Below are 19,964 nucleotides of genomic sequence, written 5' to 3'. Positions count from 1 at the left end.
TTGATCAGACAATCAAGAAATGGCTTTTGCTGACCAGAATCAGACACAAAACCATATATAAGCCACAATGTCAATTGGTGAATTTCACAACAGAATGTGTCATTTTATTGAATTCTCATATCTACCATCTAGGGTACTCCCTTTCTAGTATCAAGCTATATGAGAAATTAGTAATCAGAACAGTTGACCAAAGAGCATTGAATGGTTGTAAGAATTATGTCATCTACTACGGAAAAACCTGATGTCTGATTCTGTCGTTCCAGTGATGACAGTTTGATGTCTGACAGCATGTCTCTACCTGGATCCTGCTGGACAAAAGCTGAAAAATTCTTAGTCATGCTCCTGTGTTTCTAAATTCAGTGGAAAATAATATTTCTTCACACTATGCCTTAAATAATTTAATTTTTTTTTTATTTGAGTATAGTTGACATGCAGTGTTACATCAATTTCAGGTACAACATAGTGATTCAACAACTGTCTACATTGTGCTATGCTCACCACAAGTGTAGCTATCATAGGTCACCAAACCACATTATGACAATATCATTGACTGTATTATCTATGCTGTCCCTTGTATTTCCATGACTTTTTCATTCCATAACTGGAAGCCTGTTTCTCCTACACCCCTTTATGCAAATGCCCATCCCCCTCAACCCCCCTACCCTCTGGCCACCATGAGTTCGAGTTTGTTCTCTGTATTTATAGGTCTGATTCTACTTTTTGTTTATTCGTTGTTTTTTTTTTTTTAATGTTTATTTTTGAGAGAGAATGATAGAGTGTGAGCAGAGGAGGGGCAGAGAGAGAGAGGGATACACAGAATCCAAAGCAGACTCCAGGCTCTGAGCTGTCAGCACAGAGCCCAACGTGAGGCTCAAACCCACAAACTGTAAGATCATGACCTGAGCCAAAGTCGAAAGCTTAACCAACTGAGCCACCCAGGCGCACCATTTGTTTTCTTTATTAGGTTCCACATATGAGTGAAATCATATGGTATTTGTCTTTGTCTGTCTGACTTATTTCACTTCACATAATACTCTCTAGGTTCATCCATGTTGTTGCAAATGGCAAGGTCTCATTTGTTTTTATGGCTGTGTGATATTCTATGATAGATATCTCACATCTTCCTTATTTGTATAATACTGCAGTAAACATAGGGGTGCAAATATCATTTTGATTAGTGTTCTCATTTTCTTTGGGTGAATAACCAGTAGCAGAATTATTGGATCATATGGTATTTCTATTTTTAATTTTGTGAGGAATCTCCACAGTTTTCCACAGTGGCTGTACCAATTTACATTCCTACCAGCAATGCATGAGGGTTCCTTTTTCTCCAGATCCTCACCAACACTTGTTATTTTTTGTCTTTGATTCTGACCATTCTGACAAGGTGTAAGGTAATATCTCATTGTGGTTTTGATTTGTATTTCCCTGACGATGAGTGATGTTGAGCATTTTTCACGTGCCTGTTGACCATCTGCGTACATTTGGGAAAATGTTTGGGTCCTCTGTCCATTTTTTAATCATATTGTTTGGTTTGCTGGTGTTGAGTTTAGATAATGCCTTTTTTAGAAACTTATCAATCCCAAGGACATGCCAAGGTAAACTTGGTATGATTTCAGTAAAGCCCTTTCCTTTCTGCTTTGAGTCTTTCTGAAACGACCACTTTCCATTAACTACAGTTATAAAATGTCCTTAAAGGTGGGAGATGTCTGCAAATAGCTCCCTTCACCAATAATGTGTTTTCTGTTGGTCTAACTCTCCAGGGGAACTTTATCTCTGGCCCCCTGTGGTGGTGACTAAAACTATAAATAGATTCTTTGGTTGAGGATTGCAGCATGGGGAGTAGAAAGAAATAAGATGAGATCTCATCGAGTAGTGAGTCTGTGAGCCAATTTTTCTATTACTTTATGAATTTAAGAGAAAGGAAAACAGTGTTCCTATGCCATAATTATTTTAATTAACTTTGAATTTATAAATTTATATATACATGTTAAAATTTTCTCTCTGCCACTTAGATTCAGCTGAGTTACACAACATAAAGCTCTTTCCTTGGTACATGATGTCCTTGCCACTCACTTGCTCTGTTTTAAGGATGATTTGAGTTGTTAAAACCCAAGGTAGAGATTTATCACCTGTTCTCCTTAGAAATTACATTTTTATGTAAAAAGGACTGTAATATTTCTAAACAGCACTTCAATAACATTTCTGCTTTGAGGTTTTTGTCTTCTGGTTTCCAGGTTAACTCATGGACCCATCACAGAAGGAAAGTCCTCTCCACTTTACCAGTGTGCTCTGTTGTTGTTGACTCTTGTGTGAACTCATGAAATTATGCAACAAGCTTTTCTTTTTCTCATGTTCTTGTGCAACGCACATGTATTTCCTCATGAGATTTTGCCCAAGAGGAGGGACTGCTTTTACTTATTATTTAGGATCCACTGTAGATGCTCTGTAGTCTCCATACTCTAAGATAGATACAAATGATGAGTGGATTAGTGTTCTCCAACATGAGTTTCACAGGCCAGTGTTGTGTTGAATGTATATTAATTTGTCTTTAAAAAGGATTCCTTGTATCATAATTGGGAAATGCTGGGTTCAGCAGTTAAATATACTCTTTTAAGGGCAGAATTCTCAGAACCTTTAATATGTTCATGGGTTACGAGTATCCCTGGGGAGGCCATGGTTTGCAGCGTTCCTCAAACCTACCTGACTTGGAACCCTTTCTTTCACGAAGCCTCATCTGAGGCTGGTGTTGTGTAGAACCACTTAGAAAAAATGCTGACACAGAAGCTCCACAGTCACCTTGTTTCAAGTCTTCTGACAAGGGCCACCTCCCTTTCATGGCAAAAACCATTGCTGTGTGAAGTAAATAATTACTACCAAGAGTAGTATACTACCACTTGGACTCTAGTTTCCTCTTAATTACAGATACCATTTTTCGTCAAGTTGAAGGCTGAAAAATATGCTTTGGTTCGAAAAGAAATGTTTAGCAAACTGACTGATTTCTAAAACTATGAGGCAGAAGGGAGGAGACCATAAAATTCAAAAACCTAAATTTGAGTTTGCTGTTTCCTACCCTGCTGTGTCCCGTCTTACCTGTCCTAATTTAGTTAGCTGTGGATCCTGCCAAAGGTAACAATGTGTTCAAATTTATCTCTGACTGCTTCACTTGCATCTTGAAAATGTGGTCTTGAGAGCAGGGATGGAGAATATATAATCACAAGTGTGGCTTCCCCTTTACCTTGGGGGGAGGGGGGAGGCGTTTAGTGTTCCTCGTTGTTTTGTTTTGTTTTGTTTTGCTTTGCTTTTCCTTCTGAGGAACTTTTTCCACTGAGGAACATGACATTATAGTGGTTCAGAAATTTTTTGTGCTCAGTTTTGATTTAACTATTCCCCAAATCTAAGATTGAAGCATCCCAATTAGCATATAGATCATTCCTTGTTTATGAAATGTTCTGAGGTTAATTCTATCTGTTAGGGAAAGATTTACCTACAAACATAGGCATACTCTGACTCTCTCTGGCACTCTACAGAATCACACAGACATGTACATTTTCTCCCTATCCCATTATCTAGATTTATTTTCTTTTATGTGATTATTTTCACGTGTTAATTTCTTATCTATCTCAACTACTAGACTCAGATTCTTATTATAACCAAGGGCTTCATGTTGTTCCTTTGTATATCATCAGCAGCTTATAGAGTGCTTAAAAATGCACATGGCAGGGCGCCTGGGTGGCTTAATAGGTTAAGCATCTGACTTTGGCTCAGGTCATGATCTCACAGTTCATGAGTTCAGGCCCCACGTCGGGCTCTGTGCTGACAACTCAGAGCCTGGAGCCTGCTTCGGATTCTGTGTCTCCCTCGCTCTCTGCCCCTCCCCCACTCACACTCTCTCTCTGTCTCTCAAAAAATAAATAAATGTTTAAAAAAAAATGTACATTGAGGGGCGCCTGGGTGGCTCAGTCAGTTAAGCGTCTGACTTCAGCTCAGATCATGATCTCACAGTCTGTGAGTTTGAGCCCCATGTGGGGCTCTGTGCTGACAGCTCAGAGCCTGGAGCCTGCTTCAGATTCTGTGCCTCCCTCTCTCTCTGCCCCTCCCCTGCTCATACTCTGTCTCTCTCTGTCTCAAAAAGAAATTAAAACATTTAAAAAAATATTTTTAATGTACATTGCAATTTTGGGAAAAAATTATCAAATTATTTAATTTAAGGAAATGCTTACCAGTATAATTTTTTTCTAATTAATAGGAATCATGTGTTGGATTGTAAATGTAGGAAAAAATGGGGCACCTGGGTGGCTCAGTCGTTTTAAGTGTCCGAATTCAGCTCAGGTCATGATCTTGCAATCCATGAGTTCGAGCCCCGTATTGGGCTCTGTGCTGACAGCTCTGAGCCTGGGTCCTACTTCGGATTCTGTATTTCCCCTCTCTTTCTGCCCCTCCCCAACTCAGCTCTATCTCTATCTCTCAAAAATGAATAAATATTGAAATAAATAAATACAATCTTTTTAAAATGTAGGAAAAAATTAATTCAATATCATTTTTAGCTGTCCGATTATAGAAAGACCCTTTTCTCCATGAAAGTGTGAGTCTGTTTTTAAGGGTAGCTACGACCAAGTAATACGGGGTTGCAAGTACAGACACAAGTGTTTCTCCTAGATCCACCCGGGACGGTTCCCGGGGCCGGTCAGCATTCTGTGCAGAGTATTGTAGTGATGGCTGCTGCTGAGGATCCTGCCCTCCAGAGACATAGACTCTGAAGGAAAAGAGTAACTCATGGGACAGACACTTCAAGAGATAAAAGAAAATGTGCAAATAAATCTCAACAGTTCCAACCAGAAGAAGAAAATAATTCCAGATGAGCAATCCATGCGCTTCTACAGTGCGTGCTATGTTAGGGAGCTTTTTACTAAAAAGATAGCTTAACTGATAGTCTTCCAGCCTCAGAAATAAGAAGGCAAGAATCCACAATTCCTCTTTCTTCAGTGCAGAAATGGTTTTCCAAGACCAAACCAGGCAACGGGGACTTCAGCTGTTGAGCAAACGTGCTTTCATTTGCCACTGGGGAAATCTGTTTCGCACGTTACGCAACCTCCCCAGTGTGCTGCTGTATTTTCTAGTCTGACAGTTCTTATCACCAACACTGACTGGCTCACGTGGGGAAGAATGCCTCTTGAAATTATCTTGTGGGGTTAAAAGTGCTCTCAAAACCAACAGGTGAGTAAATGCTACAAGTCGCCCACTTTGGTACTGGGCGCTGCAAGGTGTAAGAAAAAAGCCACCATATGACAGTGACTTCACGGAGCTTCCAGTCTGGCTGGAAGACAGAATTACTGTCTGTGAAATAATAAAGCGGTAAATAAGAATCAGCCCTGGATATTTGAGATGCTACACTGTTTTGCTTCTGTAGTTGTGTTGAGGTATACAGTTCAGTGAGTTTTGGCTGGTGCGTACACCCATGTAAATCACAGCCCTGTCCCAATATAAAACATTTCCGTCACCCTGAAAAGCCCTCTCATGCCCCTTCTGAGCCAAGCCCTACCACCACCAAAGGCAACCACTCTTCTGAGTACTTTTACCATAAAATATTCTGCTGTTTCTTGACCTTCATTTAAAAAAAAAAAAAAAAAAGATTTTTACTTTGTTTTGAAGTAAATTTGTAAGTTTTATTTATAACTATTTTGCTAACTTATTTTTGGCTACTTTACAAGGAAAGCAGCTTTTTTATATACTTCCAATTTTAAGATAATCTGAGTAATCTCTTATACTGGCTGAGTTACTTAAATCTAGATTAGTGAGGTTATAATCAGATTATCACAAGTTTAGTGAGTAAAATCAATCTCCTGTGCCAAACATAGCTTCAACTATAAGTTTAAAAACACAGTGTTCTATGGGTGCCTGACTGGCTCAGTCGGTTGAGCGTCTGACTTCAGCTCAGGTCATGATCTCACAGTTCATGGGTCTGAGCCTTGCCTCTGTGATGACAGCTCAGAGCCTGGAGCCTGCTTCGGATTTTGCATCTCCTTCTCTTTCTCTCTCTGCCCTTCCCCCACTCACACTCTGTCTCTGTCTCCCTCTCTCTCTCTCAAAACTAAACATTAAAAAAAATTTTTTTTGAAAAAAGGAAAAATTCTTGAAAGTCAGGTAAAGGAATCAGAATCTGAGTGTCAGGAGACCTTGGAGACTCTAGTCTTTGTATTCAAAGCAGGAATCCCCCTACCACATCCACATCAGGCATTCACTTTGATTCTGCTTGAATCCTTTCCTTGTGGGGCATTTACTGCCCTTCCACGCAGCCCACTCTTGTTACGGACGGTAGTAATTATGAGGCATTTGTACCATTGCCTGTGGAAGGCACTGTCCATTTTTGAACATGTAGATTTAATGACATACTCGTCATACTTAAGGAAATTTCATCTAAAATACACCTATCCATTGCATTAGGAAAAGGGCAGAATGCATTGTTTCAAATAGGGGTTATGTTTTTTATAGCTTTATTGAGATATAATTCACATACCACACCATTCACCATTTTAAAGTATACAATTCATTGGCTTTTACTGTGTTCACAGAGTTGTATTTCCATTACCACAGTTTTCATAACTCCTTAGCTGTCAGCCCTGCAAACTTTCCATCTCCCCCAGCTGAGGCAACCAATGATCTACTTTCTGTTTCTACAGATTTGCTTATTCTGGACATTACATATAAATGGGATCACACAATATGTGGTCTTCTGTTACTGGCTTCCTTTACTTAGCATAATCTTTTTAAGGTTCATCCATGTTACAGCGTGTGTCAATACTTACTTCTTTGTACTGACACATTATATTCCATTGTGCGGATATATCCTATTTTATTATCCGTTCATCAGTTGATGGACATTTAGGTTGTTTCTTCTTTTTCACTGTCATGATTACTGCTGCTGTGCACATTCATGCAGAAGTTTTTGTGTGGCTATGTTTTCAATTCCCTTGTGTATATACCTATAGAATTTCTGGGTCATATGCTAACTCTGTATTTAACTATTTGAGGAACTGCTGGACTGTTTTCCAAAGCAACTGCATCATTTTACATTCCCACCAGAAGTGATGAAGGTTCCAGTTCTCCACATCCTGGCCAATATTTGTTATTACCTGTCTTTTTTATTATTGTCATTCTAGTGGGTGTGAAGGTGGTATCTCATTGTGGTTCTGATTGACATTTCTCTGGCGGCTAATGATGTCACGCATCTTTTCCTGTGCTTCTTGGCCACTTGTCTGTCTTCTCTGGAGAAATGTCTGCTCCAATCCTTTACCCGGTTTTTTGTCTTTTTATTATTGAGTTACATATTCTAAGTTCAATATACATTCTGTTCCTTTAGAGATACAAGCCCCTTATCAGAAATGTGATTTGCAAAACGTTTTCTCCTATCCTCTGGGTCGTCTTTTCATTTTTTTAATAGTGTCCGGGTCACGTGTTTTTAGTCCCATAATTCTTCCGGGTTCACAATTCTGTAAAATTGTGAAATTTAAATTGTAAAATTCTACAAACCCGGAAACCACTACTCCTTCTAGATCTCTGTTCATCCAGGAGAACGGGACTTGCATGGTAAATATCTGTTCAAGAATGTGTCTCCACCACCAGCCACTGCTGCCCCTAGAGGTTTTCCTGCAGATAATTTGATTTCATTCTGGGTGAGAGATTATAGTTTATTGGTTTGTTTTCTTACAGGTGAATCGATTTAGTAAGGTGGAAGACCGAGCAATTTTTGTCACTGACCGTCACCTATATAAGATGGACCCCACGAAACAGTACAAGGTGATGAAGACAATTCCGCTCTATAATGTAAGTGTTTTCTGCTCCTTTCTGAATAAGGGATTCTTAACCTGGTATTCCTGGACCCCAAGTGGGTCAGTAATTGATCACTACAACCTTTGGGGCTTTAGGGAGCCCATGAATTCCTGAAATTGTATGCCAATCTTATGTTTTGTACAAATGCACAATTTTCCATAAGAAGGATCCAAGAGTGCCTGGCTGGAGCGTGTGACTTTTGATCTTGGGGTCATGAGTTCGAGCCCCACGTTGGGTGTGGAGCCTATTTAAAAAAAAAAAAAAGAAGAAAAAGAAGGATCTGAAGTTACCAATAAATTAATGAAGCATTTTAAAAAGCCAAGTGTAAGCGTTCTGCATTCTGTGTAATCTTTCTGTATTCCTAACCTTACGTACTGCTTAAATGTTGTGACACATAATGTATTTTCTTACATATTTTCAAGAGGTTTGTTTTTATAGGGAAATGGAATCAGGTAGAAAAACAGTAGAGAATTACTTTATGAAAACATTACCTCTCTTTCAGAGGTAAAATGTGTGCTGTTCCCAAAAGTTCTTTTCACCAATATATTTTCCCTCTGATCTAAACTCACTCAGCTGTTCTCCATAGGGTTTTCAAGTTCTATAATCATTTCTCATTTGAAATATGAAATTTGGTGGATATCTCCCCGAATCTCAATATAAGATTTTTTTTTTTTAATTTTTCTCCTGCTGTATGTGGTCTGCTTTACAAGTGACTGTTGGTTCTGATTCTTCCGAAAGATCCTGCTGACTACCAGATCCTTTTGAGAGTCAGGTGGTTTTTGTCTGTCTGCTAGTTCCTAAGGAGAGAGGTCTGTGTTTGTCCAATAATAGAATCCATGAGGAGTATTATTTAAAGATTATCTTAAATCCTCTTGGTATCTGCAAAGGAGAATAGGAAACATACTGTTTTGTAGTTTTATGTTGTTAAATCAAGAGTCCTGTTGGTTGTGAGGGACCACAGAAAGGAAACTATTCCTGGGTTTGCTAAATGATTTGGGACGTCACTGCAGGGTTGATTATGGGGTTGAAATTTGTGTCCATTACACTCCCTGCCCCCAACCCAATACACACACATGCATCTTTCTCCCTTTCAATAAAAAGGCTAATGGATTGCAGCTAAGAAGAAAATAATATTCTAGGACATTCTTGATTTCATATTGTCTTCTTAGCAAGCGCTTGTAATCTCATGTATCAATCACAGTTTAAGCGTAATAACTGCAGTCTTAGAGTAGGAGACGAAGGAGGATATGGGAGAAAATCAGATTTTGTCAAAGTCAAATGAAGTGTGGAAACAAACAAAAAAATAAATTGTGGCCTGTGTTTTATTTCTTTACTTTCTATTAAAGGGAGATCAGTCACAGCACTTGATACAAGTTCAATAAATAGCTACGCAACTCTGAACCGAAGTTATTTTGCCAAACTGCCGTCCTTTTTCATGGTGACTTGTGTGTCACTGTTCCCCTTCATCATCAGCATCGTTGTCAATGTTGTAAACAATATATAATATAAAAATTAACGGCGTTTAACAATTGTAGTAAAGGTAAAACAATGTCAGTAGAATGGGTACACAGTGTCACGGAGGCTATCAGTCCTCTGCCTGTATCCCACTGCACCCCCTGATCATTTCTGGGCATACCTTCCTGACTCCAACAGTCAATGTCCTTGTCAAAAGTCCCCCATCAGGCTGTCAGAACCCCCTTTGCCTGCAGCCCACGGTGGTAGCTGGTTTAACAAGGCCCTGTTGGCTGCCTTTCTCTCCCTGAACCATCTCCCCACTCCCTTGCCAGCGTCCCTGCCCCTCCCAAATCACTTCTGTATGTTTACCAGCCTTTGTCTCGGGGTCTGCTTTGGGAAGAACTAACTTTGGAGTAGCGGCTGCGTCTTAGAGGGCGCCAGGTTGAAGGGGACAGAGGACTTCCAACTGAATCTATAAAAATGTTCTTTCAGTCTGCAACAATTATGGCAAACTATTAAGTGTTGATCGTGAAAACATGAGTCTTTGTGGCTTTTTTCTTTAAACTTTTTGTATGATCAGAATATTTTGAAACTAAACAGAGTTTAAGACAAGGAACCTTTAAACGATAAGAGTAGTGAAGAAACTGGGAAGGGAAGGAAGAAGATGATCTCAGTTTTAAGCATGTTGTGTTTCAAGGCAGTGGTGAAACTTGGAAGGTATACATTCCACAGATAATTGGAAATCCAATATAGAGGAGGAAAGAATTCAGCACTCAAGATAAAAATTCAAGAGTGGATCCATATATAATTGGAGGCTGAAATTATGAGTCTAGAGAGAGAAAGGGGGCAGGTGACTCGAGAACATTCACAGCTAAATGGTCAGCAAAGAATCGCTGAAGGAAATGGAGTAGAAGGAAATCTCTCAATGGGCTTCCATTTGCTCACCTCTCTTTTAATGCATTGAAAGAGCTCTAGTTTCCCTTCAGTACCATCAGTTATGAGTTATTCTAAGAAAGATAAGAACTATAGGAACACTTTCAGAATCCAGTTGGAAAGTTCTCAGAAGTCAGCGTAATCGCTAAGAACAGATAGCTGAGGGGCCCACACCCTTCTCATTCTCATGCCTCTCATTTCTTTTTCATAGGCTCCTTTCCTGTCTCAGTTAAGCTTTTCTGTCCCCAAGAAACAGATTGGGACCATATACTGTCTTGAGTAATGTTTTTAATGAGGATACACATGGTAGTCAGGGAGAAGAATCTGGCGAAAGCTAAGGAAATGCTACCATTCGGTGTTGAAAGAAGCTCTAAGGGGCTGTGTTACCCTGTAGCCCCCTGAGCAGCACGAGTGCTGGGAGAGTCTGCGTTCCTGCCATCCTCTCAGGCTCTACTTCTCTCTGTGTGTCTTCTTACTAACAGTCGCTGTCCTTGCCAGATGGCATGGGCCAGCACTAGGCTTAGATCTAAATCAGCCAACCCAACAAACCATCCGAGTGTCATCCTGCAGTAACATATTGCACACAAGCTCCAGATGAGGCCTCCCCATAGCAACCAATTCCGTATGATCCACATTGCTACCGTAGTTCCTTGTTAAGCGCTTGTTAATTCATGCATCATCTTCCCTGACTTTTCCTGGGATAGCATGGATAATTACTGCAGTTCATTTGGGGCATAATTGATCCCTTCCCCCTACAATCTTTGACTGCTGTCCTTAGGCCGAAGTCATCTTTGGGCCCTGGTCACAGACCATGCTGGGGTGGGTCAGTAGGAGAGAAGTGCTTCAAACAGGCAGCTTCCTCAGGCACCCTTGGATCCTTGGACTCCTCCCACCTACACCTGTTCCAATCTCCTGGATCCCAGTCTTCGTCAAACAAAAACTAAATCATGCTCATGGATGCCCATTGTGGTAAGAGTTTAGGTGATGCTGTAGTTTGGCTATGTGTCTAATCAGTTTCTAAATCTGGTCTTCATCAGTGCTTTTTAGCAGAATGTGTTTCCTTAACTGCTTCCAGCCCGCAATATGGGACCAATATTTGTTGCTTTCCTAATGCACCGTAAAAAGTACTCAACCAATTTACTATCTCTGCATCTCCTAACCCATTGACCTTGTATAAAGCAGTAGCACCTAAATGCCCCAGGCACTTAACTCTAATGGGCACATGCAGCGGCTCCCAGGGGCTCCCCAGAGATCGGTTAAGTGACTGCTTTATCCCTCCAAACCACAGCTTTACATGCTGGGTGGAGAGATCCTATCCTTGTTGACAAGCTTGCAGCAACCAGGTGCACATCCTGTCTGAGAGGTGTTTCTTGTAGCATCCTGGTGCCTCATTTCTTTCTGCTAGATCTTGAGGCATAATGAACAGAGACTTAAGGAGACTCAAGAAATGGGGAGTTACACCTCAGTTAGAATGCCAGTGTAGGAATTATCTTCATTTGGGGTTTTAGAGAGCTGTAGACCAGATTGTCTTGTTACAGCCTCAATAACTAAACTCTTCATTCAACAAGTGACTGCCGAATACTCATTATGTGCCAGACATATAGGTATTGTGGCACAGAAGTGTCAAAATAGTCAAAATCTCTGCCCTTACAGAATTTACATTGCAGTGGGGAGGGGAGGCAGCAGACTCTACTTACATGTATATATTTGTGCATATATGTATATGTATGCATGCATATATATACATACATATACACATCATATAATCCATTAGAAGGGATAAGGGAAGAAATAGAATAGGGAAGGAAGATAGAGGATATGAGGGGTGTTATAATTTCAAATAGAGTGATCAGGCCTCACCGAGAAGTTGACATTTAAGCAGAGACTCATAGGAGCTAAAGAATGAGCCATATGCTTACTTGGAGGAAAAGTATTTAGGGTACAAGGAACAGCAAAGACACAGAGACGTGAGCAGGGAGGAAAGAGTGAGTCTACGGGGGGCTGGAAATGTTTTGCGCCTTGATCTGGTAGCAGTTACTCTTCTGTATATGTTTGTTAAAATTCACCAGGCTGTTTCCTTGAGATTTGTACTTTCTGCTGAGTGTAAGCTATATACCTCAATAAAGGGGGAGGCAAAAGAGAAAAAGAAAGCTATCTATGAAAGAGGATAAGGGAGGGGGTATGTCAAAGAGAAAAGTGAAGTAAATGAAGCAAATGATAATTCAAGCCCAGGGGGAGTTCTGACCCACTCAACAGCCAATGGTGTGTGGACCATTATCGCACAGCATGTGAAACAGTGACAGTCATGTTTGCTTTCTCCTCTGTCTAAACAAGAGTACATCCCCACTCCCCTCCACCCAGAGACGCAGCCCTCAGCTGTTCCTCAGAGGAGAGGGGAAGACACTAACTAAACGAGGGTGGACGCCTGATATAAGGGAAGCCAGTTGTAGTCTGCCAGTGACCCAGTCCTGGGGCCACGAGCTCCTCGCTGTACCTCTTACGTTCCCTCCGTGTTCCCAACATTGATCAGATGTGCTTTTTTCTCATTGTTTCCCGGATCAGTTTTGCTGGAGACCTATTTTATTGATTTCATTACCTTTTCATTGACCTCTGCTCTTGTTTTTTTTTCTTCTCCATTCTCTAGATTTACTCTGTTGGTTCCTTTTCTAGCTTTTTGAGTTGAGGGGTTAACTGCTTTCATTTTTATTGATTGATTGATTGATTGATTTACATCCAAGTAGTTAGCATATAGTGCAATAATGATTTCAGGAATAGGTTCCAGTGATTCATCCCCTACGTGTAACACCCAGTGCTCATCCCAACAAGTATCTTCCTTAATGCCCCTTATCCATTTAACCCATCCCCCCACCCACAGCCCCTCCAGCAACCCTCAGTTTGTTCTCTGTATTTAAGAGTCTCTTATGTTTTGTCCCCTCCTTGTTTTTATATTAGTTTTGCTTCCCTTCTCCTATGTTCATCTGTTTTGTATCTTAAAGTCCTCATATGAGTGAAATCATATGATATTTGTCTTTCTCTGACTAATTTCGCTTAGCATATTACCCTCTAGTTCTATCCACGTAGTTGCAAATGGCAAGATTTCATTCTTTTTGATTGCTACATAACACTCCATTGTATATATATACCACATCTCCTTTATCCATTCATCTGTCAACGGACATTTGGGGTCTTTCCATACTTTGGGTATTGTCAGTAGAACTGCTATAAACATTGGGGTGGATGTGCCCCTTTGAAGCAGCATACCTGTATCCCTTGGATAAATACCTAGTAGTGCAATTGCTAGGTCATAAGGTAATTCTATTTTTAATTTTTTGAGAACCTCCATACTGTTTTCCAGAGTTTCTGCACCAGTTTGCATTCCCACCAACAGGGCAAAAGAGATCCTCTTTCTCCACATCCTCACCAACATCTGTTGTTGCCTGAGTTGCTAATGTTAGCCATTCTGACAAGTGTGAGGTGGTATCTCATTGTGGTTTTGATTGCTATTTCCCTGATGATGAATGACATCGAGCATTTTTTCATGTGTCTGTTAGTCATCTGGATGTCTTCTTTGGAGAAGTGTCTATTCATGTCTTTTGCCCATTTCTTCAATGGATTATTTGTTTTTTGGGTTGAGTTTGACAAGTTCTTTATAGATTTTGGAGACTAACCCATTATCTGATATGCCATTTGCAAATATCTTCACCCATTCCATCAGTTGCCTTTTAGTTTTGCTGATTGTTTTCTTCTCTGTGCAGAAGCTTTTTATTTTGATGAGGTCCCAATAGTTCATTTTTGCTTTTGTTTCCCTTGCCTTCGGAGACGTGTTGAGTAAGAAGTCGCTGCTGCCAAGATCAAAGAGGCTTTTGCCTGCTTTCTCCTCAAGGATTTTGATGGCTTTCTGTCTTTCATCCATTTGGAGTTTATTTTTGTGTGTGATGTAAGAAAGCAGTCCAGGTTCATTCTTCTGCATGTCGCTGTCCAGTTTTCCCAGCACCATTTGCTAAAAAGACTGTATTCCATTGGATATTCTTTCCTGCTTTGTCAAAGATTAGTTGGCCATACGTTTGTGGGTCCATTTCTGGGTTCTCTGTTCTGTTCCACTGATCTGAGTGTCTGTTTTTGTGCCAGCACCATACTGTCTTGATGATTACAGCTTTGTAATACAGCTTGAAATCCAGGATTGTAATGCCTTCAGCTTTGGTTTTCTTTTGCAAGATCGCTTTGGCTATTCGGGGTCTTTTCTGGTTCCATACAAATTTTAGGATTGTTTGTTCCTAGCTCTGTGAAGAATGCTGATGTTATTTTGATAGGGATGTTTTTGTTTTTAAATTTTAGTTTTTAAAAATGCATTTAAAACTGTAAATTTGTGTTTATTAATGACCTTGAGCTGAACTTCACATGTTCTAATATGTGGTATCATCCTTGTTGTTCCATTTTAATTATTTTGTCATTTCCATTGTGAGTTCTTCTTTAAGCCATGGGCTGTTTAGTGGTATATTTTCCAATTATTTTGTATGTGATAATTCATAGTACATGTGTGTATGTGTTTTCTATAGGGAGGAAGTTCACAAACTTCAAATTCATTTATTGTGAAACAATCTGTTTTGTATATATTTTATGTATACAAAAAATTAATTTAAAAAATTTAAAATTCAAAAAAGAATTAATGTATATAACACCACATGAATCTGTTACCCTATAGCCAACATTCTACTGCACTGGCATTACCCCTAAGTTATTTTTTAAATATAAGAATCTATCAGATCACTATCTGTTGTATTGTTCTCATCAGTTTCTGTTAACACTAAAACATACTGCAGAATTAAAAACATTTAAAGAGAAGTGAATTAAAATCTAGAAGGAAGAGGGGCACCTGGCTGCCTCAGTCAGTTGGTTAAGCTTCTGACTCCTGATCTTGGCCCAGGTCATGATCTCAGAGTTCATGGGTCCAAGCCCTGCACTGGGCTCTGTGCTGATGGCATGGAGCCTGCTTGGTATTCTGTCTCCCTCTCTGCCCCTCCCCCGTTTGCTCGCTCACTCTCTCATGCTCTCTCAAAATAAATAAAAATAAACTTTAAAAAAGGAAGGAAAAAGAAAGAAAAAAGAACAAACTAAAAGATAACCATTTTTCTTTTCTTTTTTTAATGTTTTATTTATTTTTGAGAGAGAGAGACAGAGTACGAGCGGGGAAGGGCCAGAGCAAGAGGGAGACAGAATGTGAAGCAGGCTCCAGGTTCTAAGCTGTCAGCACAGAGCCCAACACGGAGTCGAACCCACAAACTGTGAGATCATGACCTGAGCCAAAGTCGGATGCTTAACCAAGTAGCCACCAGGTGCCCCTAAGCATTTTTCATTTTATGACTTAGAAATTTCAAGGCACTTGGGTGACTCAGTTGGCTAAACATCTGACTGACTCTTGATTTCAGCTCAGATCTTCTTTTTTTTTTTAGATGTTTTATTTTTGAGAGAACAAGAGAAAGACAGAGTGCAAACAGGGGAGGGGCAGAGAGAGAGGGAGACACAGAATGTGAAACAGTCTCCAGGCTCCAAGCTGTCAGCACAGACAGAGCCAGATGCGGGGCTTGAACACAAGAACCGTGAGATCGTGACCTGAGCCGAAGTCGGACACTTAACCGACTGAGCCACCCATGCACCCCTCATCTCAGTCTTGATATCAGGGTGGTGAGTTCAGGCCCCACACTGGGCTCTGTGCTGGGCATGAAGCCTACAAGGAAGAAGGGAAGGGAAGGGAAGGGAAGGGGAAGGGGGAGGGGGAGGGGGAGGGGAAGGGAGGGGAAGGAGGAAAGAAGGGAAAGGAAAGGAAAGGAAAGGAAAGCAAAGCAAAGCAAAGCAAGAAAGAAAGGAAGAAGGAAGGAAGGGGAGGGAGGGAGGGAAGGAAGGAAGAAGAAAGAGAAAGGGTGGAGAGAGAGAGAGAGAGAGAGAGAGAGAAAGAAAGAAAGAAAGAAAAGAAAGAAAGAAAAGAAAGAAAGAAAGAAAGAAAGAAAGAAAGAAAGAAAGAAAGAAAGAAAGAAAGAAAGAAAGAAAGAAAGAAAGAAAGAAAAAAGAAAGAGAAAGAGAGAGAAGGAGGGAGGGAAGGAGCATGGAAGGACGGAAGGAAGGAATCCCCTTCTTCTCTGCCATTGCCCCATTATTCACTCTTACCATCTCTCTAACAGGTCAAAGCAGTATTATTAATCCCTTATATCAATACGTAAAATAGTCCCAGTCCAATTTCTCTTTGAAAATGAGTGTCTGAACTAGAACTGAATATATCTTTGCTTTTGTATTCTATTTTTTGGTGACAGGATCCCATTAGAATAGAGATTTTCAAACTTTCTCATGAGGCTTGGGGTAATTGAAGTAAACCTGAGGTCACTGGATTAGCAGACCCTTGGAAGGTTTTATTGACATGTGGCATACCCCGCCCACCTGTTCACATCCGGGCAGATATTTTAACTCTTTTATTGGAGTATACCCTACATGCAGAAAAGTGCACAAAGCTTAAGGGTAGAGCTTGATAAATGATCACAAAGTGAACCCATCTATTCAGCTGTTACCAAAGTCGAGACACAGGCCATTAATAGGCCAGAAAGCCCCATTGTGTTCCCTCCCGGTCACTGTCTTTTAGTGTCTATGTGCATACACTTTCATCGGACACTTACCCCGGCGTGAAACTGTAGTGGACAGATGCAGTTTCCCAAAGGAGAGTGCTCATGTACACCTCCACCAACAGCGTGTGACCGTTCCAGGTGCAGCCGCCGTCTCTCCAGCACTAGCTATGGAGAGTGTCCTCAGTGTTAGCTGTTTGGGTAGGTATGTGGCAGTTACTCATTGTGGGGCTTTTTTTCCCCCAGCTTTATTGAGATGTAATTGACATATAACATCGTTCAAGTGTAAGGGCACATGTGTAAGTGCCGATGTGATACACTTACACGTTGCAAAATGGTTACCACCTTAGCATTGGCCCACAGCGCCATCACATCACATAATTACAGTTTCTTTTTTGTGGTGAGAGTATTTTAGGATCCACTCGCTTAGCAACTTTCAAGTATATAATGCAGTATCATTAACTGCCATCACCATTGCCGTTCAGCAGTTTCCTAGAACTTACTCATCTTACAACTGGAAGCTTGTGCCCTTCGTCCAGCATCTCCCACTTCCCCTGCTCGCCAGCCGCTGTAACCGCCACTCTACTCTCTATTTCTGTGAGTTCGGCTTTGTTAGATTCCACGTGTAAGCAAGATCATATAGTATTTCTTTGTCTGGTTTATTTGGTCCAGATGGTAGGATTTCTTTCTCTCGTGGCTGAATAATATACAGTTATGTATATATACCACATCTTTATCCATTCACTTGTTGATAGATGTGGATTGTGTTTTGTATTTGCATTGCCCTTTTTACTAATAAGGTCTGGCACCTTTTTGTGTGTTTATGGATCATTTGGATGCCTTTTGTGAATCTCTTGCCCATCTTTCTATTCAGTTGTCTTTTAAAAGTTGATTTCTATGGGCGCCTGGGTGGCTCAGTCAGGTAAGCGTCTGACTTAGGCTCAGGTCAGGATCTCGCAGTTGTGAGTTCAAGCCCCACACTGGGCTTGTCTCCCCACCTTCTCTCTGCCCCTCCCCTGCTTGTGCTCTATCTCTCTGTCTCTCAATAATAAATAAATATCAAAAAAATATTTTAAAAAATAAAAGATAAAAGTTGATTTCTAGTTCTCTTTATATTTTGCACAAGTGCCCCTTGGCAGTTACAGACGTTACATATATTTTCTGACTCTGTGACTTGACTTTTCATTCTGTAATGGTAGGTTTGAACAAAATTTTTTTTATGTTAATGCAGCTCAGCTGAGCACTTTTTTCCTTTGAGGTTGATGCAGGGGTTTTTTTGTTTGAGAAGTCGTTCCCCATCCCAAGGTCACAAAGGCATCTTCTGTTGTACTCTATACACTTTATTGCTTTACCTTTCACATCGACAGCCACAGTGCTCCTAGAATTGATTTCTGTGTGTATGTGACGCTGTAGCCCTGCATTCATTTTCCCCCCTGCGTATAAACAATCGGCCTAGTACCACTCATTAATTTCCATATCCCTCCCCTTCCATTTCACCTTCCTCCCAGCATGATGTTCTCACTAGCCACAGCCATATACATGGAAAGAGAGCAGAGGAGGGTGGTAAAGCAGATCTCATCAAAAGTGACAACATTTCCTCATTTTCTTTGTCTTAATGTCAAATTCCTTTGGGAGTCTGGCAGGTTCAGAAATGAATGAAGCCCATACTCTACCACAGGGCAGTCATCCCTCCACTGTAATCGCCATGGCCATGCCTGAGTCCCACTATGCCAGGCCTTTGGATTCCCCTAAAAAAAGCTGAAGTCTGTATTTGATGTTAGTCTCCTGCTTGTTAAATGCCGTGCAAGCCAAATAAAACACATCTGTTGGCCATATTCAGCCCATAGGTCACCGCTTTGCTACTCCTATTAAAAAAAAAAAAGATCTTTGAGGCACCTGGGTGGCTCAGTCAATTCAGTGTCCGACTTTGACGCAAGTCATGATCTCACAGTTCATGGGTTTGGGCCTTGTGTTGGGCTCTGTGCTGACAGCTCAGGGCCTGGAGCCTGCTTCAGATTCTCTGTCTTCCTCTCTCTCTCTGCCTTCCCCCACTCACGCTCTGTCTGTCTCTCTCTCTCTCTCTCTCTCTCAAAAATAAACATTAAAAAAAAAAGATCTCGTCATCTGCTTTTTTTTTTTTTTAAGTTTATTTATTATTTTGAGAGAGAGAAAGAGCAAGGAAGGGGCGGAGAGAGAGGGAGAGAGAGGATCCCAAGCAGGCTCTGCCCTGTCAGCACAGAGCCCGTGCAGGGCTCCCACAAACCATGAGCTCATGACCTGAGCCAGAATCCAGAGTCAGGTGTTTAACCAGCTGAGCCACCCAGGTACCCTGTTGTCATTTGTTAGTTTAAATGAGCTATACCTGTGTGTCTCAGCCTCTTCCATGCCAAACTTTAAAACTTCTAAAATCTACGTTATGTTTTATTCTGGATTTTGTGTGGCAGGAACCATAGAAACACTAACCATTTCTCACTTATAAAAAGCTATAACTGGGTGTGAGCTTCATAGAAGGATACATTTCCTACTTCAATTAGCAAGGAAGGAAAGGAATAAAGGAAATTTTGGGAGAGGTGTCTTTCCTGTCTGGAGAACTCTCTGCCTCCTCAGTGTTAAATGCTAATTCCATCCTTCTGACTTTTTATTATCAAGTTTTTCGAATGTGTAGAGAAGCTGAAAGAATAATAAGGGAATAAATGCCCTTATGCCCTCCACCTAGATTCAATAAATATTTGTTTTTTTGCTGTATTTGTTTGCTCTCATGACACTTTGCCACCAAATGCTCCTGTGTGTATATGCCCCTGCGAACAAGGACCTTCTCCTTCATAACTATCGTCCCATTTTCATATCTGAGAAAAAAACATTTCCATAATATCACTTAGTATCTAGCACTTAGTCAAATGTCTCCACTCATTCAAAGAATGTCTTACACTTATTTTTAAAAATAGGTTCCTATTATAGAGGTACATGTCTTTTAGTCCAGAACTGTACCTCCACATACAGTCTTTTTTTCATGATGTTGACTTTTTATTTATTTGTTTATTATTTTTACATTTTTTTAATGTTTTTATTTATTTTTGAGAAAGAGAGGGACAGAGCTTGAGAACCATAAGATCGTGTCCTGAGCCAAAGTCGGACACT

General features: G+C 40.6%; 1 protein-coding gene across 3 annotated transcripts in view; it reads left to right on the top strand.

Moving 5' to 3' along the window:
- MYO1D (myosin ID) overlaps positions 1-19,964 on the top strand; it is a 368,653-nt gene that overhangs the window by 217,857 nt on the left and 130,832 nt on the right. For all 3 annotated transcript variants that reach the window (XM_045488082.1, XM_045488080.1, XM_045488083.1), the window contains exon 20: positions 7,711-7,824. In XM_045488082.1, the coding sequence (XP_045344038.1) occupies positions 7,711-7,824 (114 nt within the window). The remainder of the gene's footprint in view (positions 1-7,710; positions 7,825-19,964) is intronic.

Source organism: Leopardus geoffroyi, chromosome E1 (assembly GCF_018350155.1).
Source record: "Leopardus geoffroyi isolate Oge1 chromosome E1, O.geoffroyi_Oge1_pat1.0, whole genome shotgun sequence".
Classification (NCBI taxonomy): domain Eukaryota; kingdom Metazoa; phylum Chordata; class Mammalia; order Carnivora; family Felidae; genus Leopardus; species Leopardus geoffroyi.
Note: the sequence above shows the minus strand (reverse complement) of the source record. Positions and strands in the feature narration are given on the sequence as shown.